This window comes from Bradysia coprophila, unplaced genomic scaffold, assembly GCF_014529535.1.
Source record: "Bradysia coprophila strain Holo2 unplaced genomic scaffold, BU_Bcop_v1 contig_24, whole genome shotgun sequence".
Classification (NCBI taxonomy): Eukaryota; Metazoa; Arthropoda; class Insecta; order Diptera; family Sciaridae; genus Bradysia; species Bradysia coprophila.
Window position 1 is genome coordinate 4,596,053 of NW_023503501.1, and position 27,325 is coordinate 4,623,377.

At 40.6% G+C, this 27,325-nt stretch overlaps 2 protein-coding genes and 1 long non-coding RNA gene across 3 annotated transcripts; 2 read left to right on the forward strand and 1 right to left on the reverse strand.

Moving 5' to 3' along the window:
* LOC119077980 (dynein beta chain, ciliary) lies at window positions 1-26,844 on the forward strand. Its single transcript, XM_037185362.1, has 50 exons — window positions 1-578; window positions 643-869; window positions 6,017-6,245; window positions 6,312-6,464; window positions 6,525-6,736; window positions 6,804-7,188; window positions 7,390-8,135; window positions 8,196-8,304; window positions 8,358-8,592; window positions 8,713-8,963; window positions 9,027-9,569; window positions 9,629-9,918; window positions 9,973-10,224; window positions 10,291-10,563; window positions 11,789-11,818; window positions 11,959-12,996; window positions 13,211-13,538; window positions 13,594-13,653; window positions 13,710-13,718; window positions 13,839-13,930; window positions 16,983-17,196; window positions 17,257-17,437; window positions 17,504-17,562; window positions 17,622-17,729; window positions 17,787-18,414; window positions 18,470-18,867; window positions 18,936-18,992; window positions 19,051-19,346; window positions 19,403-19,816; window positions 19,882-20,243; window positions 20,314-21,431; window positions 21,493-21,581; window positions 21,645-21,941; window positions 22,001-22,170; window positions 22,233-22,730; window positions 22,791-22,995; window positions 23,060-23,224; window positions 23,278-23,418; window positions 23,476-23,646; window positions 23,707-24,023; window positions 24,090-24,304; window positions 24,367-24,792; window positions 25,005-25,225; window positions 25,287-25,371; window positions 25,439-25,734; window positions 25,792-25,965; window positions 26,031-26,179; window positions 26,248-26,316; window positions 26,392-26,455; window positions 26,520-26,844. The coding sequence occupies exons 1-50, from the start codon at window positions 347-349 to the stop codon at window positions 26,679-26,681; spliced, it is 13,443 nt and encodes a 4,480-aa protein (XP_037041257.1). The 5' UTR covers window positions 1-346; the 3' UTR covers window positions 26,682-26,844.
* LOC119077977 (transient receptor potential cation channel protein painless-like) lies at window positions 1,033-4,678 on the reverse strand. Its single transcript, XM_037185360.1, has 3 exons — window positions 4,152-4,678; window positions 2,082-4,079; window positions 1,033-1,702 (listed from the first exon to the last, which is right to left on the reverse strand). Exons 1-3 carry the CDS (start codon window positions 4,350-4,352, stop codon window positions 1,124-1,126), a joined length of 2,778 nt encoding a protein of 925 aa, XP_037041255.1. The 5' UTR covers window positions 4,353-4,678; the 3' UTR covers window positions 1,033-1,123.
* Window positions 15,266-15,846, forward strand: LOC119077981. The gene is made up of 2 exons (XR_005087915.1): window positions 15,266-15,583; window positions 15,643-15,846. It is a non-coding gene; the product is annotated as an uncharacterized LOC119077981 (long non-coding RNA).
* Window positions 26,845-27,325: the final 481 nt, after the last annotated feature.

Sequence of the window (27,325 nt, forward strand, 5' to 3'; positions counted from 1 at the left end):
CCGAAAGAAAAAAACTTTTCTTCGCAAACTGTTACGTAATCAAAAGGGATTCGAAATCGGCGCCATTTTGAAAGTGATAAAACAATGAATCGAATACTTCACATCCAATGCGACTGCGCCTTCAATTTACATAATTTTTAGAACAACAACGCTTTTCATTCATAACTATTGTTCGCTGACATTCATTCATAAAAAGGAGGACTTTTGATTGCACGTAAACTGTATACTCATTCATGCGCACTTTATCAATGAACTGTGAAGCAACGAATAAAGTTCTCCGTCTACACTACCGACATTACTGAAGAGGATATAGCAGAAGCGCGTAATCACTGCAAATTAAAGAGATATGGACGCCGATGTGGTCGATACCCGATTTGATTTTATGGGATCATTTGTCCAAAAAACTTTAAAATTAAAACCAGAGAAATGGCAACGCCTCACCACAGTCGAAGAGCACAAAAGCGTGTTAAAGGAGTTCCTTGATCGACCGCTGCCGGTGGTTTTAATTATTGTCCTAACTCAATCAGCACAATTGATTCCATGCACCAGCTTTCCGCTAACACAGCTAAAGAGCAAAGGTCTGTGCAAGGTTTCGATCATAATCACTAAAAGTTCCGATAATTTTTTTTCCGGATCTTGAAGGTGTCTACTTCATCAAAAAGCACCAACAACCGGTGCCCAAGGACAACTGTAAGACGGCATTAATTGTTGGCGATTTGGCTACACGATCTATCGACCAGTTGTCTTGTTTGGTTGATGAAGTTTTTGTGCCGTTATTGTCGAATGAGGAAAATCATGATGGATGGCCAGAAATGGTCGCCCAGGATGTAAAGAAACATGTGCACAATTTGAAGAGCACTGTGTACCAGGTAACGAAACATTCATTCTGATTAAGGTTGTTCGTGGCGTAGGAGCCAAGAAGACTCGTTTTTCGTTTACCTATTTGCGTCTCGTTCTTTTATTGAATTTCTGATGCTAGCTAAGAATTGACTTCTTTGACTGAAACAAGACCGCAAGGAAACAAATTTCTTGTGAAATTCAACAGAATTTTATTACAACAACGTAACAAAGCGAGACACAAAGTGACACAAATGACCTAAAAGCTTTTAGCATCGAATTGCCACTACGTTCCTTTCCTAATGCTGTACAATTCGGCCTGTAATTTTATTACATTCATTTGAATGTTATGCACCAGCTCACCAATTTTCATGACGTCATTCGACAATTTTGTGTATCGATTTTCTTTGAGCAGTCGAATACCGCTGAGTGCTTTCTCTTCGCGTCTCCTTATCAAAACTTCATGGATTTCCTTCATAATATCGTAGTTGATTGTCACATCGGACTTGAAGAACTTGAATCGATTGTGCAGCCAATCGTTCAGTATAATCGGTCCGTTTTGTTTGATGTAAATTCGATAACTTCGGTTCGGTTTCAGCATTATACTGCCTTCGGGTAGACTTTTCGGTAGCAAACTGATTACCGATTTCAGCCAGTCGCCGACTCGTGAGTTTCTCTTAAATATCGCCTCCTCACTAGCCTGCATTGTTTTGATGCGTTGCAGTAAATCAATCAATTTTGCGTCTCGTCTTATCTCTTGGGTGTCGCTAACAGCTAGAGCATTCAATAGATTATAAAGCACAATCGACACCAAGAAGATGAATACAACGAACAGCAAAGCGTAGGAAACACCTTCCGTATGTACCTTGAATAGAAGAGATTTATGTTGAACTTAGGCGCGTAAGAAACTGAAGACGTCAGTTCACCAGCGAGAAATTTTGTCTCTGGGAAATTTAATACTCGAGTAATTGTAGCCCTCAAGGAGCTGCTAGTTCTAAGGAATTACAAATTTTTAAGAACTGTAAGAGGGGGAAACTCCGTGAGAAAATACTGGGACAGGCGCAATTAACTATTCGCGACCAATAAAAGGAAATCGTATGGCAATGGAAGTTACTAGTACAGAGTTTTCCCACGTAGTTTTCCGCTCAACGAAGACTACGACAAGTTTATATTAAACAAATCTCTTCCCTCTTACTCTCTGCCAGAATTTCTCGCTAGTGATCCGAGTTATTAACTTCTCTTACATAGCTTCCCTCCAGCTCCCCTGTTAACATCACAAATGTTTTGATAACCGCCGATCCAACGGTGTAAAAGTTATTGTAGCGTTCATTTCTTGTTGCGTTTGTGGCTGGAATATCATTGCTCGCACTAGCCGAACCACTGGGTTGACCCATTGTCATCAGATCTTTCGAAAATTTGTCTCCCTGAAGCGAAAAGAAACTGAAGGCGAATGCAAGGATCATCACCGAGTAAAAGGCCAGCGACTTAACGAACGTTTTGTACACTCGCTTGAACATTTTCGTGTATATGGACACGCTCAATATGGGAACCATGCCCAAAACATTGAAATATTCCGCAGCGGCTAGTAAAATGACTAAGGTACGCAACAGTCGGGACAAATGGTTCGGGATCTGAGTTTCGAACAGGAGTATTATTAGGGCCGATGTCATCAGAGCGATGTCGACCCAGTTGGACATATCGAAAATGTATTGTTTCACCGACAACATCGCTTGAGTTGCTTCTCGTAAAATCATGAACACTAAGACGATCAACGACAACACCTGAAATGTTATGAATCCAATGTTGTGCGACTGTTCTTCGACCGGAATCGTTTGACACAGCACCGTGAATGGAATGAATGAGATCATGAAAAGGACGATCAGAAGCAGATTACTGTAGACTACGAAGCTGAGCTTTTTCCACTTCAGTAAAATGAATGATGCAATGGTCGGATGGGATAGGAGTGGTTGAAGATCTGGATTATCTGCTATCTTCTTCAACGGTTTCATCTCTTCCACATACTGATCTTGACTGGGGCATATCAACAGCTTACCTTGCCGCTTTTTATTTGCCGGTTCTTTAAATGGTGGCGCCAAGAAGTTGTAGTCAATTCTAATTTCGTATTCGTCATCGTCGGTAAAGCGATCATTTGTGCTAATCGTACTGTTCAAGAACTCTTCCAGCAAACTCTTCCGCATACCCTTGACAGCCATTCCGATATACGCTCCGTTCTTTAGCAGACTGAGTGTAATGTAATCCTTTTTGTACCGCACCGAATAATATATCGCCGGCAGACCGGCCTTGTCCAGTGAGTTGGTTAAATCGCGATTCCATTTCGGGTGTACCATCAACATATCGAAGCATTTTTTCTGGTTCAGAGACATTTCGTGCATACCTAATCGTCTGAACGTTGAGTAGGATTGCTTCTTGTAATCGTCGAAGAAATGATGCAATAAAGTGCTCCGTTCCGTGTCGCTGCCATACGATAGTTTCACTTTCGGATGTAACAGGAACAATCGCAAAATTCCCGGACTGGCGCAGGCGCATGCTCTGCAGGTTGACGGAATCTTGTGTTTGCTAGCGTTAGGTACTTTATTGATGTCAACGCCATAGTCTATCAACAGATCGACAATGTTTATCAAGGACCGGTCGACCGCGATTTCCATCAGCAATGAACAACTATCCGCATATGCTTCAGCGTCTGCACAAGATGTTTTGAAGAGCGGAAATAAGGTTTCAAATTTATTGATATCCGTTGACGTTAGCAGCGACATCAGCAAATCCAAATTTACGGCGACATCTTCACGTTGCGGCAATTCGAATTTCAGCTTTTCATTCATAACCATCTCGGCGATTTCATCTCCCCGATGGGTGAAAAAGTCAATGTCCCCATTTTCCAAAAAATAATCCAGAATTTGGTTCCGATTCTGCAATTGTGGTAGTCGTTCCAACAACACAAAGAATGCCGTTTTACCGTCGTAATTCGGAAAATTCGGATTGCATCCATGCAACAGGAGAATTTTCATCATACCGAAAATGGTCGCGTAATTATCGTTCGTCAACGCATCGGCCAGCATATGAAGTGAATTCTGTCCGTTGTCCAATTTAACATTTGCATACGGCGAGTATTTGAGGAGGAACGAATCGTCGATTGTGTGAAACAAACTTTGCACCTGTTTGAGATTGTCCAGGCAACGTGAATCGATCACACAGTGTAGGGGGTACTGTCCGTTGGTGTTTTTCTAAATCGAAACATACAAAGCAAAAGATCAGATTTCAATCAGCTAAAAGGAAGTGGATTTTCTGTGATTCACCATATAAAAATCGGCACCGTTGTCGATGCATAGTTTGATGAATTGCGATGAATTTGGTGTGCTCAATATGACTTCGAAAACGGTTTTGTCCACCGTTTTAAGCAAAAAATTCGGATCAGCTCCGTACACCTCTAACGCTTCCTGAAACTTTCCAACATTCCTCTGTTCGAAGGCGCCAAGCAGGTCGTTGGATATCGACATAACTTTTGCTCTATATAATTCTGTTCGATGACGATTTCAACGATTTTTACAGTCATATGAGATTCAATGTTAATTAACGCGACACAATCCTACACGCCTATAATCGCGCCGCGATATTAAATGTTGTTCAGGTGGTTTTTACTAAAAACGAAACAATAACCAGTTTATCAAATCGCATTTTTGCTGTCTCTTGATGTGCATAACACGTTATACTCAATTGGCAAGTGCACAAGAATGTGAACCGAATTCGTTATGAAGACACCCATTTACAAGCACAGGTTATACACGCGTTCCGTCGGCACGGAGTTCAGCGAAGAGACTGAAATTTGTCTTGTCGTTTTTCAATTGGTTTTCTTTCGATTTATTTCTCTGTTTGTATTTTTCGCGTGATTGTTTCACGACCAGCTGGCGAGTTAGATTCTCTCTCTATGTGTGTTGTCTCTCATTCATGTTTTTGTTTTGAGAAAATCAATGAGTATGTTACGTAATTTTCCCAAATTTCCTTATAGATTTCCTTCTCTCTTTTGTATAGTGACGTCATGGGTCCACTTTGTATATTTCATTGTATATCGAAGGAACTATTGCATAATATTTTGGACATTTTTTTGATATTAAGTTGCTCCTCCATTAACACAATTGAATCGTCATCTGAAATATTGTTTCATCTACACTTCATGAATATCCTACAAAAAAATTGTTTATTGCCTTCCCTACATTGTCAATCTGCCCGCTGCGAAAACGATCCATTACTTGAAGAATATTTACGGTTCACCTTTACGTAAATTTTTTTCTGATAAGCAGCTTCCTCATGGGGGGCAGCAAACCAGAATACATTGGATGTTGCTATTGTATTTCATTAATTCGGACACAACCCTGTGACACTTTGAGCCAATTGCCCAAGACAGTTGAGATGAAATAATTCAATACAGTAAAGAAACACTGGACGTTTAGCGAATTATAAGAAAAATGAAATTTCACTATTTTATTTTAAAAACGTCTATCGTCATTGTCAGGCTAGTCGAAACGAAGTTAAATCAATAAAGTTTCATTTTTCTTATAATTCGCTAATTGGACATAGATTCGATATTCAAATGTTTCTGACTAGAGAAATAACCGGATTAAGCAAGACAAAGAATTCGCATGCGTTTCCGAAAAAAATATTTCTCGAGCGAAAGAGATCTGGCTCTTTGTCAGCTTAATTCCTCAAAAATAAATTGAATTTACATTGGTGGCAATTCGATTATTCTCCTAATCAGAAATGCTTTTAAAGAGGAGAAGAAGATGTTGAGTAATTTTGGCACTTCCCAGAATCTTTCGTTGACAATTTACTGTGGCAAATGTGTTTGACCAACACCTCAAACCACTTCTTTTTGTCTAAAAATATCTCAACTATTTTATTTTTAGACTCGGTTTCTATTCAATGCCAAGTTCTTATAATTCATTCATTTATTTACTTGCTAAAAACAACTGCATCTAAGGTCGACTTAATTATGTGCAATCTTAAATTGTTTGTTAAGCTCACGTATAACTAAACAACATAAAAAATCGAGAACGAATTCTTCATTCATTGAATGAAAACTATTTGGAGGAGATAAATTCCGCTCTTTACCTATATAGCATGATGTATGTCAGCACTAATTTATACTTACACGACACACTTAAAGGTCAAAGGTCAAGTGAATGGCCAAACAATATTAGCGATGCCCGTGGGTGTTGAGAAAATTGTCAAATGTGCAAAAGAACTGGAAGAAACTGGATCGTGCGATATTGATTTGTATCTGAAAGGGGCAATCGAAGGTGTGGTCATCAAATGGGCAACGCAAATTAACGATGTAATGATTGAAAGTCCATCGAATGCTTTCAAGAACGGTCAGAATCCGGTACCGACGATTGGTAAATTTTTTAATATTTCGCATCTAATACTCGACATATTTGACCGTGAATCCTTTGGCGATTTAGAATTGAATTTCTGGAACAATCGACTGAAGAATCTGACTCAAATTTACGAACAACTAAAGAGCGAGAAGATTCATTCGATGGCAATTATTCTAGAGTCAACGGACAGTGCGTATTTTCCGTGCTTTCGGACAATGTTCAAGAATGTTGTCACCGGTAAGGGTTGTCATGCTCTTTTGAATTCATTTTTTTTAAACAAATTATCTTACATTGAAGCCCTTGCTGAGGCCAAGGATATTACCATTTACTTGAACCCACTGCAGAAGCACTTTACACAGTTCGAGGAGATGGACTTTGCTGAGTCTAAAATTTTACTCAAACCATTGATGCATGTTGTGTGTATGGTTTGGGCGAATTCGAGATACTATTGCCAGTCGTCGAAGCTTATTGTGCTCCTTCGACAAATTTGTAATTTGTTGATCCAACAGGCGAGTATACTACAAGTATATCAAAACCATGCACAGATCAATCTTCAACCAAATTTTGTGTATGTAGGCAAAAAGGTTTCTCGACCCCTCCAGCATCTTCCATACAGACATCGACGAAGCAATGCAACGGCTCACACTGTCGCTACAGATTTTAAAGCATTTTCGCTGTCTTTTCGATGAGTACAAAGAAAGTTTGGATCCATTTTTCACAGAAGAACACCGTCCACCCATCTACTGGACATTTCACCCGAATGCTGTCTTCGAACGGCTCAACTCATTTCTGGACCGGCTGAATACAATTCAGTGGTTCTTCTGCACAGTGACGGAATTCTTGAAATTGGAAAAGGTTGAAATTGGTGGGCTGAAGGGTCGTCAACTTAGCACACGCATCACATCCATTTATTTGGAGTTTAACCAATACTTTGCAGCGTTTGCGTCGAAAAATTATGATGGTGAGACACGCTCAGAGATTGAGCGACGCCGATGTTTATTAGTGACGTCGAGCAACTTATTGATAAATCCCTTCCTCTTCATCCTTTAATCCAAGACAAACTTTCTCTAACCTTCCCCATGTACCAATATTGTGACGTCACTGGTGAACGATCTTTTAACGTAAAATGTTCCGAAACTGAAATCATTTAATTACGTCACAGTACTTGATCCGGACGATCCAACATTCAATTTGGATTTTGCCGATTTTCAAGAACGCATCCTGGAATTGGACATGAAACTGGCTGCCATTCTGTGTCAGGCTTTTGACGATTGTTACAATTTGGAATCGGTTTTCAAATTGATCAGCATCGTGGGCAGTGTTCTGGATCGGCCCAAGATCAAGGCCGAATTCACCAACAAATATTCCGACATACTGATGATGTTGGATGATGAGATTACCGAATGTGAGCAGATTTATGCGAAACAAATGGAATTCAAACGGGTTAATGGTTATTTGTTCGGCGATCGAAGCTTTCCGCCTGTCTCGTTAGCCTTGCGCTGGGTAAAACAATTGGGTGCTCGTGTCAGTGCACCGATCAAAAATTTTCAGGCACTTCAGCATCCGATCACTAAATCGAATATGGCCATCGAACTCAATGAACGATACGAAATTTTGATGAAATCGTTGGGACTGTTTGAGGAACAGGTGTTTAACGAGTGGAAAGTCAAGGTCCCGCAACAAATTGAAGATAATTTGAAAAATTCGTTGATCACACGGAATAAGAGCAACAATTTGCTGGTGCTGAATTTCCACTTGGAATTGTATGCCATACTTAGAGAGGTCCATCATATGATGCTAATGGAAAAGGAAGGCATACCAGACGAAGGCTTAGAGTTTGCCCAACGAAATGACCTGTTCAGGGGATTCACTCTGAATCTAGAGAAAACGATCGATTGGTACAATCGAGTGAGTAAAATGATTGGCGAGACTGTAGACGAGGTGATTGACCTTCTGTTCATTTAACAGATCGTTCAGAAAAGTACGAAGGTTGAGCTGGAGCTTATCAACAGTGAAATCGAAGCAATCGACCTTTCTCTGGAAGAAGGCATCAACAATCTAACATGGAATTCAGATAGTAATTAGATCGATGGATCCGTAGAACTTAGTGTTAATTTCCCATACTTGTAGACATCAATGATTACCTAATGAAGATACGAAAGCCTGTAGAAACTCTGCAGGATCGTATGAATAGGACGCAGACAAATTTGGCGGAGATACGTAAAGTGATTTCATGTTGGGTGAAGGCTCCATTGTTTGAGCGTAAAGATTCCAAAAAAGATGCGGTTCTTTGCATAGACGAAAGGTACGACCGAATCACCAAACGTTATGCGGACATTGAGGAAGCATCGAAAGTCGTTCACAGGTAATTGCATGCATTAAATGGCAGGAAGATCAAAATCTGCCCAAACAAAAATTCGGTTTTTTCGGGATGGATTTTGTTCTTCCTCATAATCCAATGGGAATTCGTCTTTGCAACCAACAGATTGCTGAACGAAAATCTCAAACAATTCGGAATGGAATCGAATCAAGAATCGAAAATCTGGCAAGATTATGTCCTCTTCGTTGATGACATTGTGTACGAAAGTATTTTACTGACCGTTGGAGTTAGTTTAGGATATGTGGCCGAGCAAATGGATCCTTCGAATAATTACGCTCCACTATTCGAATCTCGATTGGAATTGCTAGAACCGGACCTAATATTTGTCCCATCACTGGATCCGAATGACCCGAAAGGTATGTTCGAACGTTGCCCCGAACTTATCCACGAAATTAACTAACTTTTGCGTCCGTTCACAGGATTCAATCATCTACTTGCTGAACTGATTGACGACATAATGAAAATGTCGTCGTTGGTGTTGCGATTGAAATCCGATTCAAAGCAAACGTACGAAGAGTTGATCGCCAGCAATAAAGACATGAAAGACATGAAACAAGAAATACTCGAAGGTGTCGATAAGGTGGTTCAAGAAGCAGCCGACTTTTGTCGTGGTTTCGAACGATACTCGTATTTGTGGTACGAAGATCGTGTTTTTTCGATGGATATGTTTCTGCAGTACGGTCGACTGTTGGAACCCGACGAAATTGAGCTGGTACTAACGAAAGATCCAGCTGCTCCGGCGACCAGTCAACCGACAATCGAAGCCTTCCGGGAACAGATCGACAATTACGAGTCGCTGTTCAACGAAATTGAAAACATTGACGCGTTTCAAATATTCAACGCATGGTTCCAGGTGGATGTTCGGCCGTTTCGACAAGCTCTGTTGAATATTGTTCGAAAATGGGGAAATATGTTCAAATGTCATTTGGTGGACCGTGTGACTAGCAATTTGTGCGATTTGGGTAAATGAAACATTGAAGAATGAATGAACAGCACCGCCATTACTGTCTCTCCCTTTCAGCGAATTTCATTCGAAAAGCTGACGAAGGTCTTCTGCAGACTGTCGTCGAAGGTGACTATGAGGGGCTTGTTAACATAATGGCATTCCTGATGCACGTGAAGGAACGAGCTTTGACTACAGACGAAATGTTCGAACCGATGCAAGAGACCATTGACCTGCTAAAATATTACGACATGGACATACCGGAGGAAGTGAATGTTTTACTGCAAGAATTACCAGAACAGTGGGCGAACACCAAGAAAATAGCTCAAACTGTTAAGCAACAAGTGGCACCGTTACAGGCAACAGAAGTAAACGTGTCCGGTATGATCTACAGTTTAAGTGACTGACCTTGCAAATTTCAGGTGGTTGCAGTTCGAACGAAAATCTCAACATTTGATGGTCATGTCGGTTTCTTCCGGGATGTGTTTAAAAGCTACGCATTTTTCAGATACGATGCTTCTGATCCGTTCGGATTGATGGATCGTATCAACGCCGATTTAACTCGCCTTGAATGCGTGATGAAAGACATCCAAAGTTCGGGCAGCTTGTTTGAGGTGAATGTGCCCGAATTTAAATTATTGAAACAGTGCAGGAAGGAACTGCGAATGTTGAAGGTAATTTTTGCTGCACAATTTCTTGATGGCGAACTATCCCTTCAATCATTACCTTTGTCGTCCTAGCAACTGTGGGACTACGTCTTTTTGGTGCGTACAAGCATCGAAGATTGGAAAACTACGCCATGGAGGAAAATCGATGTTGAGAATATGGACATTGAGTGTAAGAAATTTGCCAAAGATGTTCGACTGTTGGATAAGGAAATGCGACCGTGGGACACGTACATAATGCTAGAGGCGACCGTCAAGAATATGCTAACTTCTTTGCGTGCAGTCGGCGAATTGCAGAATCCGGCGATTCGTGAACGCCATTGGATTCAGTTGATGGCTTCAACGAAAGTGAGTAGTACATTGATCGGCCACCTTGGCGTGTTTGTAAATTTTGTACATAAAAGTTACATTTTGACATACTTGGTACACAGGATATTACTTTAAGATAGTTTGAATAAAAGTAAAACGTATAGTAACGGTTTGAAGTGCATGACAATCGGTTTTCTGTTGAAACATGATGTACATAATGTAACGTAGTGAAGTAAAATAAACTTTGAATTTCATTGGAATTCAATTGCAGGAAATTCGACAATGACCAACTTGTGACCAAAATTTTAATGCGGTTTTTGGGTGGTACAGGTAATCCGGTCTCTTTGAAGCAACTTACGCTTTATTTCCAACAATTTCCGGTGTAATTTGACCCACTTCCAGTTTATTTCAAGCAACCTTCGCTTTACTTAAAACCCCTTCCGGTTTTTAACGCGATTTTTGGCCTTTAGGTGTATTCTGGTGTGTTTTTAGCAACTTCCGGGATACATTGAAGAACTTCCAGCTACTTCCGATGTGGTGTAATGATCTTCCGGTTCATTTTAAGCAATTTACGGTCCTTTTCAAGCTAGTCTTGGTGCATTTTAGGCAAATTTCTGCCGATTTTAAGCAACTTCCGGTTTATTTGAAACATATTCCGGTTTATTTCCAGTAATTTCCGATGTATTTTGACCAATTTCCGGTTGATTTCCGGATTGTAATTTTAAACAACATCCGATGTGCTGAACTTCCGGTTCATTTTAAACAACTTCCGGTTCGTTTTAAGCAACTCCCGTTTTTTTTTTCATGTCAGTACTGGCTAATTTCAGACAATGTTCTGTCGATTTCAAGTAACTTCGGGGTTATTTCAGGCAACTTCCGTTTTTTTATTACCTTTATTACCGTTTATTTAAAACAACTTCCGGACTATTTCACGCAATCTTCAACCAACTTTAAGCAATTTCCAGTATATCTGTGCATTAATCGTCCTCAGGACATTTTTTCGCCACAGACATCGTCATACCAAATGACGAAGTTCAAGAAGTCCTAGAAGTCCAATTCGTTTTGTTCTTCTATTCGTATGATACTTGCGGAGATGCGGAGATGAGGAGATTTAGTTGTAGATAGATTATTGTATTTAAAGCCATAGACACTTTATACAGAACCGAATTATTCAACACAAAAGAATACTTTTTTGATTGCTTCGGCGACCGGAAAGTATCGAAACAATGTACAGCACTAATGTTTTTCGAATAAAATTTTACAGAAATTAGCAGAACTATCCAAAACGATTACAGTAAGTAGATAAACCATAAAATGCTTTGTATATACTAAGAGCAGCCTATGGGCTAAGAGATCTGCAGTTATTTTCAAATCTTTCGCATAAATCTAAACAAAGAAGAATTTCGTCCAATTACCAATTTCTCCCATGTCTAGGTTGAATTCATCATGGACAAGGATACAACATTGGCCGAGCTGTTAGCACTCAATCTACACGAGTGCGAAGAGGAAGTGAAAAATATTGTTGACAAAGCCGTTAAAGAAATGTCAATGGAGAAGATCTTGCGAGATTTGCACACCACATGGTCAGCAATGGAATTCGACCATGAAATTCATTCTCGCACCGGATCAAGCTTACTGAAAGCATCGGAAGAGCTCATCGAGACGCTGGAAGATAACCAGGTCTGTCTGCAAAATCTTATAACTTCCAAGTTCATTGCACATTTCCTGGAGGAAGTGTCCAGTTGGCAGAAGAAGCTAATGATCGCCGATCAAGTTATTACCGTTTGGTTTGAAGTGCAGCGTACGTGGACGCATTTGGAGAGCATTTTCATGAGCTCCGAAGACATTCGAAAACAGTTGCCTGTTGATTCGGAACGTTTTGACGGCATTGATACGGAATTTAAAATTCTCATGGAAGAAATGTCCAAGTCATCGAATGTTGTCCAGTCAACCAATAAGGAGGGTCTCTTCGAGCGACTGGAAACGCTGCAGAAAGAGCTGACCCTGTGCGAAAAAGCTTTGGCCGAATATTTGGAAACGAAGCGTTTAGCCTTCCCACGATTCTATTTCGTATCATCTGCCGATCTGTTGGATATTCTCAGTAATGGAACAGAGCCAACGTTCGTCTGTAAGCATTTAACGAAATTGTTCGATTCAATTGCAAAATTGAACTTTGTGAAGAGTGCTGAGGGAAAAATTGAAAAATGTGCACTGGGTATGATAGCAAAAGATGGAGAATATGTCGAGTTCAATGAGAGCGCTGACTGTAATGGGGCGGTGGAAGTGTGGCTGAACAGAGTTCAAGATCGGATGAGATCTAGTTTGCGACTATATATGGGGGATGCGGTGGTGGCCTATGAAGAAAAACCACGCGAGCAGTGGCTTTTTGATTATCCTGCCCAAGTTTCGCTGTGCGGTACGCAGATTTGGTGGACAACTGAAGTCAACATTGCATTCAGTAGATTGGAAGAGGTAAGTCATTTGTAGCAGGGCTAGTTTGATTCGAAATTCCGAACATTTTCTTGAAACAATGAAAATTTTGATCGGAAGTTCAACTTCTCCCCTCTGTTGAGCATTTTATATCAAAAACTCTTTTCACTGTTTCTCTCAACTTGATCGAGAATTATGAGCGATCCCACACATTGACATAATGTAAGATTCAACAAATCCTCTGTAAAACTAACAGGGTTACGATAACGCAATCAAAGACTACTATAAGAAACAAGTCTACCAGCTGAGTGTGCTGATTTCTCTTCTACTCGGCGAACTAACAAAAGGTGATCGTCAAAAGATCATGACCATTTGCACAATCGATGTGCACTCTCGAGATGTTGTCAACAAATTCATTCAGTCCAAACTGGAAACGGCATCAGCATTCCAATGGCAATCACAGTTAAGACATCGCTGGGATGACCAGGAAAACGATTGCTTTGCAAACATTTGCGATGCTCAATTTCTGTACAGTCATGAGTATCTGGGTAATACGCCAAGATTGGTCATTACACCCTTGACAGGTACTCAAAGTTCTGACGTTCCTTCTTGTGGATTTTCTAACAAGAAATTTTGTAGATCGATGTTACATTACGTTAACGCAGTCGTTGCATTTGGTAATGGGTGGAGGACCAGCAGGTCAGATGTTTTCCTTTTGTCCAATTGGTGTAATAAAAAATTAATTTTTCCTACAGGTCCAGCAGGTAAACACATATCAAGGTCTAATGTTTAGGGAATAATTACTAATCGTTGTCTTGACTCAGCACTCAGCTGAACCGGCTGTTAATTTCTGTTTCATTAATTTTTTCACACTTTTCTAACAGGAACTGGTAAAACGGAAACCACAAAAGATTTGGGGAGAGCTCTTGGTATTATGGTTTATGTATTCAATTGCTCCGAACAGATGGATTACAAGGTGAGTTAATTTATGTTTGGTGTCCATAATAGTGTTCTGAAGATTCACAGTGGACGTCAATGATATTTGTATAGAAAGTTGATCCAGCTATTTACCAGCTGGTCCACTCATAGAAACAAAACTACTTATACGTTCTCATAATAGGGGAATAGTTATATGTACGCGCGTGGTAGTGATAAAACCATATAAAGACTTATATGACCAGTTTTGTGTGTATGAGTGAACCAGCTGAATCAAATTCGTACACAAATATCAGTGGATCCAACGCACTTCAAGCAAAAGTGTATCGAGTGATAGCTGCCAAATAGAGTACTATTTTGCATAAAAAAACTTTCCCACATTTGTTTATAGTGATTTGTTTAATGCACTGTGCAGGTGCAGTACTCTATTTAGAGTACCACTCATGCTTCAGTTGGCGAATTACTTTATCGTTTATCATGGATCGTTTGTTTACTTTGTGTTTATCTTGCTGCTCTCTTTGTGTCTGTGAAGAAATGCATAACGAGGTTATTAACTTACTCGTCATATCCACAAAAATGTTTACGAAGTCCAGGGGCTGTTTATAAATTACGTTCATGAAGAGTGCAAAGAACTTAGTGACATATTATTGGCCGTGACACTCTTCAAATCCCATTCTTACCATGAGGCCATGATGGCACATTCGATTTTGAGAACGGACAAAAATATGTCACTAAGTTCTATGAATCTAAGCCGCCATAATTTTTGAGGCGGTTACTGTCACCTTACGTTTTTCAAAAATGATTTTTTGTAGAAAGGTATCAGCGAAAAAACAATACGAAACGCCCAAACTCTAATTTTAATAATTTGACGGAACTGATCAATTTTGACAGTGAGTAGAAGACGACTTCAAACAAAGTCCATTCTACTGAAGTAGTTGCTTAATTCGTAAAGGAATAGTATCCTGGGGATTTTTAACAACAACTTTCGCAACTAACTCAAAAGGCTGCAGAGCACCAAGTATACAGAAAAACATAGATTAAAGCAATTATATTTGACATAGACAATATTCGACTATTACGCTAGGTGCGTTGTTTCAACACAGTTTCACAGTTTTTTTTATAGCAGAAGTTAAATGATGAGAAAACAAAACAATAAGAGAATGAAAATCGATTCAGTTATTATTTAAACGAATAAATTTTGCTGCTACGGGAAGTCTTACGGGATCCGTGTAGCCCGGCTGTTTCTTTTAGCGCTCTAAGCCATTTGTGATTCATGGCCGAAGAACATTAAAATGTTGGCCGTCCATTCGAATATGTTATTATAACTTCTTGATAACAAAAACCCAAACACGAGTTTTGTAAAACAGAACTGATAACAGACGAGATGTTGGGTCGATGAGTCGCCTCTGTCAAAATAAACATTTCAATTTGTTGTCATGCTTTGAGATCATCATCGACCGTCATTCATTATTCGGTACGCAGCGAGTTTCGGTGTATAAATTAATATAACAACAAGAGAAACAGTAGACTCGAAAGACACAGACAGAAACAATGAACTCGAAATTGTTGCTCCTTTTTTCGTTGACCATAATTTTGTGTTGGCAAAATGTGAATTGTGGAGTGATGTCCGACTTCTTTTGTTGGACACTGCGAAACGATAATCCAGGCGCCGATTGGTGTTACGGAGACGAAGGTAATAGAATTTTATCGATTCGATGAGTGAAAAGTGATTTTAAATTGATTGTCTTACAGAGGCGAGAGACACGAACTGCCTTCCAGATAAAATACGGAGAACATGGACGGAGCATAAGATTATGAATACGATAGCGTGCTACTGCTGTAAATTGCTTTAGAGAACATAATGTTCTCTGCCATGCCATACAAGCTATATATAGCTGAATTATTCTAAGTTATTATAAAAATTGTCTTGAATAAATTGAATTCACTCGATGAGAATGCAACAATTTTAATAAGCAAAAATTCTTCTCATAGTCACCATTCAACGAATCAACGACCGTAATTTTAATAACGGAAGTGTGACAAAATGGTAAAACATCGCAATAGAATAACCTAGAGAATAACCGAATTTATATGCAGATGTTTTACCAAGCATAGTCTTAAGAAAGACTGTGGCTCTTTTCATTTGGGTCATTTGTTTTGAGATCATCGTCTGCTGAGTCAGTGTGTACATGTCTGCACCCACCAAATACACCTCCAGTACCCAAATTATGAAGTTTGCATGAACTTTAACATGTTATCTCGCTAGAAAAATTTCATGTGGAATCTTGGCACAGGAATCGAACTCGAAATATTTGGGTAACAGGTCAGTACGTGCAACCATTTAGCCATCCAGTTTGATTTGCTTAAATTCATAATTCTTCCACGATTCATGCTAAATTGCAAACAAAACTGAAAGTAAGTCATTTCAGGAAAGTATTAAGAATGACCAATGGTCTTAGAGTCAAGTTGAAAATACTTTTATCCGCTGACGAAAAGCAATTTTGTTGATGTCGGTATGGAGGTCCTTGAAATCTTTTATAATTTGGGTTGCACGTGCCAATGCGATTACAACTGTTTCAAAGGTCACCAGTTCAACTCATTCCAGATAGTCTAAGTACTACTTAGTAAGTAGTAAATTTTGTAGACCCATACGAAGTGCTGGGCTATTGTATTTGGAAGCACTTGAAACTCTCCCTTGGAGGTAGTAGCTCAAGCGAAAAGTGATGGGATAAAATTGTGGGGTGGTCCCAAATTAAGTAATCGAAAGGTCAGGGGTAACTGTCGGAAAATGATTCTTAATAAAAAGTGTCCGTGGTACTAAAAAGATCGGAAACTGTTTTTAGGTGGTGTTATATCGTTAAATTAATGAAACATTTGAAAGAGAAAAAGGCCCAGAAGGATATTTAGATTTTAGACCATGATACAACTAAATTAACGATTTACGACGAGATTCTCTTCGTGAGGAAAATACATGTTCTGAAGCTTGTCGTCAATACAAGCTGATAACAAGTGTTTGGAACGTTTCCTTAATTTTCAATAAAAATTTTAAAAAAATTGTCTTGCATTCAAATCACAACTGGATTCATTTACAGTCATGCGGTAACATCTACAAAGGTCTGGCTCAAACGGGAGCATGGGGATGTTTTGACGAATTCAATCGGATTTCGGTGGAAGTCCTTTCAGTCGTTGCTGTTCAAGTGAAATCCGTCCAAGATGCAATCAGAGACAAAAAATCCATTTTCAATTTCATGGGGGAAATGATAACATGCGTCCCATCGGTCGGAATTTTCATTACAATGAATCCAGGTTTCTCATTTTTACAACACTTACTGTTTGAATTGCATATCTAAAGACAATTTTGTGCAGGCTACGCGGGACGGACAGAATTACCCGAAAATTTGAAAGCACTTTTCCGACCATGTGCTATGGTTGTACCAGACTTTGAATTGATTTGCGAAATTATGTTGGTGGCAGAAGGGTTCCAGGATGCACGAGTCTTGGCGAGGAAATTCATTACTTTGTACACTTTGTGCAAAGAATTGCTGAGGTCCGTTTCAGTAATTGAGAATGTTTAGTCCTACGAAAAACAAGGAATTTCTTTTGTAAATTTCAGCAAACAGGATCATTATGATTGGGGTCTGAGAGCTATCAAATCTGTATTGGTTGTAGCCGGTAAACAAGTTAAATTAGTTAACTCGATCTGTCTGGACGACCTTTTATCTTTTATTCAGGTTCATTGAAACGAGGAGATCCAGGTCGGCCCGAAGAGGAAGTACTGATGAGAGCGTTACGAGATTTCAATATACCAAAAATTGTGACTGACGATATGCCGGTGTTCAGTAGGAACAGTTGATGTGAAGACTTGCCTACCAAAACTATGATTTTTTCCATTACAGTGGGACTGATAAGCGATCTGTTTCCAGCATTAGATGTGCCCCGAAAACGAGATCAGGACTTTGAGAAAACGGTGAAACAAGCAGCAACCGATTTGCTACTGCAGCCCGAAGACAATTTCATTCTGAAAGTCGTACAACTGGAAGAATTGCTGGAAGTCAGGCACTCTGTGTTTATTGTTGGTAATTCAGGGACTGGTAAGACTCAAGTGTGGAAAACGCTATTTCGAACGTATCAGAACATCAAAAAGAAGCCGGTGTTCAACGATCTCAATCCAAAGGCTGTAACGAACGACGAACTTTTCGGTATAATCAATCCAGCGACTAGGGAATGGAAGGACGGTCTATTTTCTGTTATAATGAGAGACCAAGCAAATTTGCCGGGTGACAATCCCAAATGGATTATTTTGGATGGTGACATTGACCCCATGTGGATCGAGAGTTTGAACACCGTCATGGACGATAACAAAGTATTGACTTTGGCCAGTAATGAACGCATAGCATTAAGTCCTACAATGCGCCTTCTATTCGAAATATCGAATCTTCGAACGGCCACGCCAGCAACGGTATCTCGCGCTGGAATATTGTACATAAATCCTCAAGATCTCGGCTGGAATCCATACGTTTCAAGGTATGATTGCACATGGTGAGCCTATTCAAATAACAATTTCATTCCCCTTCGTTAGTTGGATTGAAACGCGAAAAATTCCATCGGAAAAATCGAATCTTGTTATCCTATTCGACAAATACATTCCGCCGTGTCTGGACAACATACGAACGAGGTTCAAGAAAATAACTCCCCTTGTTGAAATGGCTCACGTTCAGATGTTGTGCCATTTACTGGAGTGTCTACTGATACCAGCAAACACTCCCAACGATTGCCCTAAGGAGGTGCATGAATTGTATTTCGTGTTTTCGTGTGTATGGGCATTCGGTTCAGCAATGTTTCAAGACACAGCCATTGATTATCGTGTTGAGTTCAGTAAATGGTGGGTCAACGAATTTAAATCGGTGAAATTCCCAGCTGGTGGACTGGTCTTCGACTATTTCATCGACACGGAGACGAAACAATTTGTGACTTGGGGTAAGGAAGTTCACTCTAATTTTGTACTTATCTGCAACCTGCTGCTATGTCTCTCTCTTTGCTTTTAGCGGAAAAAGTTCCAAAGTTTGAGTTGGACTCAGACCTTCCCCTTCAAGCCGTTTTGGGTGAGTTAATATTAACACACCCTCCGATGACTAAATCAAAATTTTGCTCCACCGACAGTTCACACCTCTGAATCCATTCGAATAAGATATTTCCTGGATTTGTTAATGGCTAAGAAACATCCAGTGATGCTTGTGGGTAACGCTGGTTGCGGAAAAACAGTTTTGGTGAACGAAAGACTTCAAGGTCTGTCAGAGAACTTTGCGGTGACCAATGTTCCGTTCAATTTTTACACAACATCCGAAATGTTGCAAAAGATCCTGGAGAAACCTCTGGAAAAGAAGGCGGGACGCAATTATGGTCCGCCTGGAAACAAAACCATGATTTACTTCATCGACGACATGAACATGCCAGAAGTAAGGAAAGATTGATTGGAATGAGGTACTTTTGCTAGTAGCTTCGTTCATTCCAGGTGGATACCTACGGTACGGTACAACCTCACACATTGATACGACAACATCTTGATTACGGTCACTGGTACGACCGAAATCGTTTAACACTCAAGGACATCAATCATTGTCAATACGTTGCCTGCATGAATCCCACATCTGGAAGCTTTACGATCAATCCTCGCCTTCAGAGACATTTCAGTGTGTTCGCCGTCAGTTTTCCATCGGCCGATTCGCTGATGACAATCTATCACTCCATATTGTCGCAGCACTTTGTGAATGCTGAGCAACGATTCAATATTTGCATTACTAAACTGGCACCGAATATTGTCACCGCATCACTGGCCATACACAATAAAGCGGCGCAAATATTTCTACCAACTGCCGTTAAGTTCCACTACATTTTCAACTTGCGTGACCTCAGCAATGTATTCCAGGTGTGAAGAGTCAGCTGGTAAGAGAGAGAAGAATTCAAGTTCTGACGCACTCCGCTCGATTTCAGGGACTTCTATTTAGTACAAACGAATGTCTGAACTGTCCCACCGACATGATACGAATTTGGTTACACGAATGCCAGCGAGTCTATGGCGATAAATTGACTGACGACAAGGACATCGATAGTTTTACCAAAATGCAAACGGACATTGTGAAGAAATCCTTCGAAGAAATCGACGAGTCGATTGTCTTTGATAAGCCGAACATTTTCTGTCACTTTGCTGGTGGTATCGGTGAGCCCAAATACATGCCCATCAAGGATTGGGGAGCTTTGACGAAACTGCTGGCAGAAGCACAAAATTCATACAATGACTTGGTGGCTGCAATGAGTTTGGTATTGTTCGAGGATGCTATGCAGCATGTGTGTAGGTTAGTTAGACGTTCGATATTTGTAGCTTGACTGTTTGAATGTTCGTCCAACCGAAATACTCTTTTTTAGAATCAATCGAATTCTTGAATCACCTCGTGGAAGTGCTTTACTTGTTGGTGTTGGTGGTAGTGGAAAACAGTCTCTAGCTCGTCTGGCTGCATTCATTTCCAGTTTAGAGGTGTCACAAATTCAAATGAAAAAGGGCTACGGCATACCGGATCTTAAAATGGAACTTTCGTCGCTGTATCTGAAGTCTGGTCTGAAAAATGTCGGCATAATGTTTCTGATGACCGATGCACAGATTCCCAACGAACAGTTTCTCGTACTTATAAACGACATGCTGGCATCGGGAGAAATTCCCGATCTATTTCCCGACGACGAGGTTGAAAACATTATTGCCGGAGTGCGAAACGAAGTGAAAGGAGCCGGTCTTGCTGATACGCGAGAAAATTGCTGGAAATTCTTCATAGATCGCGTTCGGAAGCAATTGAAGGTTGTCCTATGCTTCTCGCCGGTTGGTTCGACGCTCCGAGTAAGATCGAGAAAATTTCCGGCCATTATCAACTGTACCTCAATCAATTGGTTCCACGAGTGGCCACAAGAGGCGCTTATGTCGGTTTCATTAAATTTCCTGAGAGATTCGGATCTACCGAACGAGTACAAAGATTCGGTAGCTAAATTCATGGCGTACGTGCACACATCGGTGAACACAACGTCTAAGACGTATCTGCAAAATGAGCGACGTTACAATTACACCACTCCCAAGTCTTATCTCGAACAAATCAGTCTCTACTCGAAATTGTTGAATCAAAAAATTGTGGAATTGAAAGGGAAGGTAGAGCGGCTGGAAAATGGATTGGAAAAGTTACGTAGTACAGCCGAACAGGTTGCTGAATTGAAAAAGACATTGGCTGTGCAGGAAATTGAGTTGAAAGAGAAAAATGATGCTGCCGATGCTCTAATTGCCATAGTTGGTATTGAAACGGAAAAGGTGCAGATAGAGAAGGCATTGGCTGATGAGGAGGAGGAAAAGGTTGGATTCATTGCAGAAGAGGTGTCCAAAAAACAAAAGGATTGCGAAGAAGATTTGGTTAAAGCCGAACCGGCGTTACTAGCCGCTCAGGAAGCTTTGAATACATTGAATAAAAACAATTTGACCGAATTGAAGTCGTTCGGATCTCCTCCAGGTATAACTATGTCCGTAGCTGCGGGTTAATTTTCTCCGTTTTGATATCAAAATCATTTCAGGTGCTGTTACGAATGTAACATCGGCTGTAATGGTTCTGATGGCGCCTAACGGTAAAATTCCAAAGGACAGAAGTTGGAAGGCAGCGAAGGTTTGTTGCATAAACTGTTCTGACTCTGTGCGAAAGAAGTTGATTTCATGGTTTTCCATTTAGCTCGTTATGGCTAAGGTTGACGCCTTCCTGGAAGCGTTAATCAACTATGACAAGGAGAATATCCATCCCGAAGTAATTAAGGCCATCCAGCCGTACTTGAAAGATTCTGAGTTTGAACCGGACTTTATCCGATCGAAATCTGCGGCTGCAGCTGGCCTCTGTGCGTGGGTAATAAATATCATCAAATTTTATGAAGTGTTCTGCGACGTCGAACCGAAGCGGAAAGCTCTGGCACAAGCTAACGCTGATCTAGCATCAGCTCAAGACAAATTGGCCGTAATCAAACGGAAAGTTGCGGTGAGTATGACAATCGTGCAAGACATAGGGCAAACATTTCATAACAATTTCCCCTTTAGTCACTTGAAGAGATGCTGGCCAAACTGACCGCTGACTTTGAGAAGGCCACAGCAGACAAGCTGCGATGTCAGAAAGAAGCTGATGCAACTCAAGCTACGATCCAATTAGCTAATCGTTTGGTGGGAGGACTTGCAAGTGAAAATGTTCGATGGGCTGAGGCTGTATCTGAGTTTGTTCTTTAGCTTGAATACGACGGAGCAGTGATGTTAACGCTCATTTAACGAATTTTAGGTTTATGGCTCAAGGTACGACTCTGCCAGGAGATACTCTTATCATCACTGCATTCATTTCGTATGTGGGATGCTTTACCAAGCAATTCAGGTTAGACCTACTGAACAAATTATGGCTTCCATATCTACGAGCCTTAGAGCCACCGATTCCAATTACTGAAGGACTAGATTCGTTGACATTGCTAACTGATGATACAACGATTGCGCTGTGGCAAAATGAAGGGCTGCCTAGCGATCGAATGTCGATAGAAAACGCAACAATCCTGTCCAATTCAGACCGATGGCCGCTGATGATCGATCCACAGTTGCAGGGTGTCAAGTGGATCAAGCAAAAATATGGCGATGAACTGAAAGTGATACGTTTGGGTCAGAAGGGTTATTTGGATGTGATCGAACAGGCGCTGAGCAAGGGTCAAACGGTTTTGATTGAGAATATTGGCGAAAATCTTGATCCGGTTCTCGATCCATTGATTGGTAGAAATCTGATAAAGAAGGGAAAGTAGGTGATCTGTGTGTGGTTGAGTTGTTGTTGATTTTTTGCTGACATACGTCTTTACAGAGCTATTAAAATTGGAGACAAGGAAGTGGAGTACAACTCGAATTTTCGACTTATTTTGCATACGAAGCTAGCCAATCCTCACTACAAACCGGAAATGCAAGCCCAGACTACACTGATCAATTTCACGGTTACAAGAGATGGATTGGAAGATCAACTGTTAGCGGAGGTTGTTAAAGCCGAACGTCCAGATTTGGAAGAGTTGAAGGTCTCCGAAAAATGGAATTTTATATTCCGAATCCTGCTGACTTACAGTTCAATTCTGTTGATAGGCTGACCTGACTAAACAACAAAACGATTTCAAAATTATGCTGAAAGGATTAGAAGACGATCTTCTATCGCGACTCTCTTCCGCCGGTGGAAATATTTTAGGGGACACTGCCCTAGTTGAGAATTTAGAAACGACCAAAAAAACAGCAGCTGAAATTGAAGAGAAGGTGACGAGATGCCTTACCTTTGCGTAGTCGCTGTCCTAATTGTTTTTCCTCAGGTTGCCGAAGCGAAAATAACTTCTCAAGAAATCGATGTGGCAAGAGAATACTATCGTCCGGCTGCTGCCAGAGCCAGTTTGCTTTATTTCATCTTGAATGATCTGAACACAATCAATCCGATCTACCAGTTTTCTTTGAAGGTATGCAGACCGTTGGGATTGCTCAATTTATGTTGTTAAATCAATACTCCTTCGCAGGCCTTCAGTGTCGTTTTTAACAAGGCCATAGCAAAAGCAGAACCCGCTGAAGAAGTTGCAGCACGAGTGTCAAATTTAATCGACTGCATTTCATTTTCCGTTTATCAGTACACAACAAGGGGCTTGTTTGAATGCGACAAATTAATATTCGCCTGCCAAATGGCCTTTCAGGTAAAGTGAAGTGAATAATCCGATGAAATACTCGTCGATTGACCAGGAAACCAAATCCAGATTTTGTTGATGAGCGAAGAGATTTCAACGGCTGAACTGGACTTCCTTCTACGTTTTCCCATCAAACCGCATGTTACTAGTCCCGTTGACTTTCTCACAAACACTTCGTGGGGTGGAATTTGCAGTTTATCGGCGAAAGACGAATTCCGTAATCTTGATCGGGACATCGAAACATCGTCGAAGCGTTGGAAAAAACTCATCGAGTCCGAGTGTCCCGAAAAGGAGAAATTTCCGCAAGAATGGAAAAATAAAACTCCGCTCCAAAGGTTGTGCATGATGAGAGCTCTCCGACCCGATCGGATGACATATGCCGTGGCGTAGGTTTTGATTCGGTTGTTTAAACAGAACCACAAATGAGCTTGCGATGCTTTTCCCACGTTTAGGAATTTTATTGAAGAGAAACTTGGACCAAAGTATGTCGAAAACCGAACCATGGAATTCGCCAAGTCGTTCGAAGAAACCAGCCCATCGACACCGATATTCTTCATTTTATCACCGGGTGTCAATCCACTGAAAGATGTCGAACAATTGGGAGTCAAAATGGGCTACACATTGGACAAAGGCAATTTCTACAATGTGTCTTTGGGTCAAGGTCAAGGTAACCGTTTCGCCATATCGTGTAATCGATATGTTTTCTTACAAGGCAATGGAAATTTTCAGAAACCGTGGCCGAAGCAGCTATGGATCAAGCTGCAAAGAAAGGTCATTGGGTGGTTCTGCAGAACATTCACTTGGTGAAGAAATGGCTGCCCGAGTTGGAAAAGAAAATGGAATTTTATGCGGACGGTTCACATCCGGAATATCGAATTTTCGTTTCGGCAGAACCGGCTGCAACAGCATCGGCTCATATTATTCCGCAGGGAATATTGGAATCATCCATTAAGATTACCAATGAACCACCCACCGGAATGATGGCCAATTTGCACAAAGCTTTGGATAATTTCACACAAGAGACACTGGAAATGTCCGGGAAGGAAGCGGAATTTAAAGTCATTTTGTTTGCATTGTGCTATTTCCATGCTGTCGTCGCTGAGAGAAGAAAATTCGGTCCGCAAGGATGGAACAAAATCTATCCGTTTAACGTTGGTAAGATTACACCGTCACACATTCTGCTGTCTTAAGCTATAACACCGTGTCACATTGATCGTTTAATTTGGCGAGCTTTCGAAAGCTTTGCTCTTGTTCTGGATTCCAATGAAAAGGTGGATATTTCACTGGAATCCAAGAGAAACTCAAAGTTCTCGAAAGCTCTTGAACAGCAAGGACATCACTTTCTATACATCCTCAACGTTTTCAAGGTGATCTGAACATCAGCGTATCGGTTCTATTCAACTATCTGGAAGCCAATTCCAAAGTTCCATGGGAAGATCTTAGATATTTGTTTGGTGAAATAATGTACGGCGGACACATCACAGATGATTGGGACAGACGACTGTGCATCTCATATTTGGAAGAATACATGCAGGCTGATTTAGTCGATGGAGAACTACAACTTGCTCCAGGATTTCCTGCTCCTGCTGTGAGTGCAATGTGAAGCCTGTTAATGTACGTTTATCTAACTGAAACATTTACTCACATAGAACACCGATTATCTGGGGTATCACAACTACATCGACGAAATGATGCCGCCTGAGACCCCGTACCTATATGGTCTCCATCCAAACGGTATGCGATTTTCAATTTTATGGCACCACATCCACATATAATCAGTAGTTTCGCTATCCCCTTCCAGCCGAAATTGGTTTTTTGACTACCACCAGCGAAAGTCTGTTCAGAACCGTTTTTGAAATGCAACCACGTGATGCCGCATCGGGAAGCGGTGCCACCGTGACCAGGGAAGATAAAGTGAAGCAAATTTTGGACGAGATTATTGAAAAATTGCCGGAAGAATTTTCAATGACGGAAATTATGAATAAGGTGGAAGAGCGGACACCGTACGTGATCGTTGCGTTCCAGGAATGCGAACGAATGAACTATTTAACCGGCGAAATGAAGCGCAGTTTAAAAGAATTGGATCTTGGTTTGAAGGTGAGATGACTTTGTCGTGGAGAATTACTCGGTGACGTTCCATGTCAACACTTTCAGGGTGAACTGACAATCACATCCGACATGGAAGTACTGGAAAATTCGCTATTCTTAGATCAAGTACCGCCCATTTGGACAGCTAGAGCATATCCGTCTCTGCTCGGTCTCACTTCCTGGTTCGTTGATCTGCTGATGCGATTACGTGAACTCGAGACGTGGTCAACTGACTTTGTGGTAAATGAGCTTCCCTCGTGCTCGGTGATAATGACAAATTGTTAAGTGTTGACCAATATTCACAGCTTCCGTCGGTTGTTTGGTTGGCTGGATTCTTCAATCCACAATCCCTGTTAACTGCGATTATGCAGAGTACGGCCCGGAAAAATGAATTGCCTTTAGACAAAATGTGTCTGGTATGTGATGTGACGAAGAAGCAGAAGGAAGATTTTACGTAAGTTTTTCAAGTTAGTTGGTTAGTGGAGGTGAGATTTTATATAAACAAAATTATTTCAATAAAAGAACTGCGCCTAGAGAGGGAGCCTACATACACGGCTTGTTTATGGAAGGAGCAAGATGGGACGTACAGTCGTGAGTAGACATTTTTTAATCCAATTCAAGCCGTTCAAATTGTTAAGCAGACACATCTTTCCGAATCCATTTTAGCGGAATCATCACCGAGTCTAGACTTAAGGAATTGTTTCCATCGATGCCAGTAATTAATGTTAGGGTAAGTTAAGCAATTAAGACCGCTGAACAAGGTCTGCAGTAAGCGCACTATTCTCGTTTTCCAGGCGATCACACAAGACAAGCAAGATTTACGGAACATGTACGAGTGTCCCGTGTACAAAACCAGGACTCGTGGTCCTACTTATGTGTGGACATTCAATTTGAAAACTAAAGATAAGCCAGCAAAGTGGACATTAGCTGGGGTGGCATTGTTATTGCAAGTTTAAAATTTCAATTATTTCAATCAATTAGACTTTTTCCGCAGCCAGTTGCAAACATTCTTGGCGAAGCAAAAAATCTCATATTTACTGGTTGGTGCGATCTGCTCTCACAGAATGTACCGAATAAAATCAGAATTTATGGCAAATATATCAAAGAGCGCTTAGTATGTGAAAAGTGTTTTTATTCTCTTTTTCGCTACCACTGATGCTGCCTCTCTCAGACTGACTATTTCGAGATTATAAGGTAAACATAATGTTTTACCAACGAAGGCTTCCGGAGTTTCAGCGAAGGGAAGAAAAATTCCAATATATAAAAATATTGTCAGCCCTGGCACGCCGTAGATCAATTCCTTGCTTAGAATCATGTTTGGCGTCGTTAAAAAATAACTTGTCAAAATGCACAAATCTATAGCTTTTGCGGAGGCCAAATGTATTACCAACAATCATTTACGCTCTTACAGTTGCTTTTCAGTTTGAAATCTTTTTTTCTTGCAAGACATTCACTTTGGAGAGTAATGAAAATTTCTTATTTCACAGAAAATTTAATTTTTGCCGCTTTCCCGCAGCTCCTTCAGTGATCAGAAACTCAACAATCGAATTATCAAAGCATAAACGGTCAGTTTTGATAATTCGATTGTGGAAAAATGACT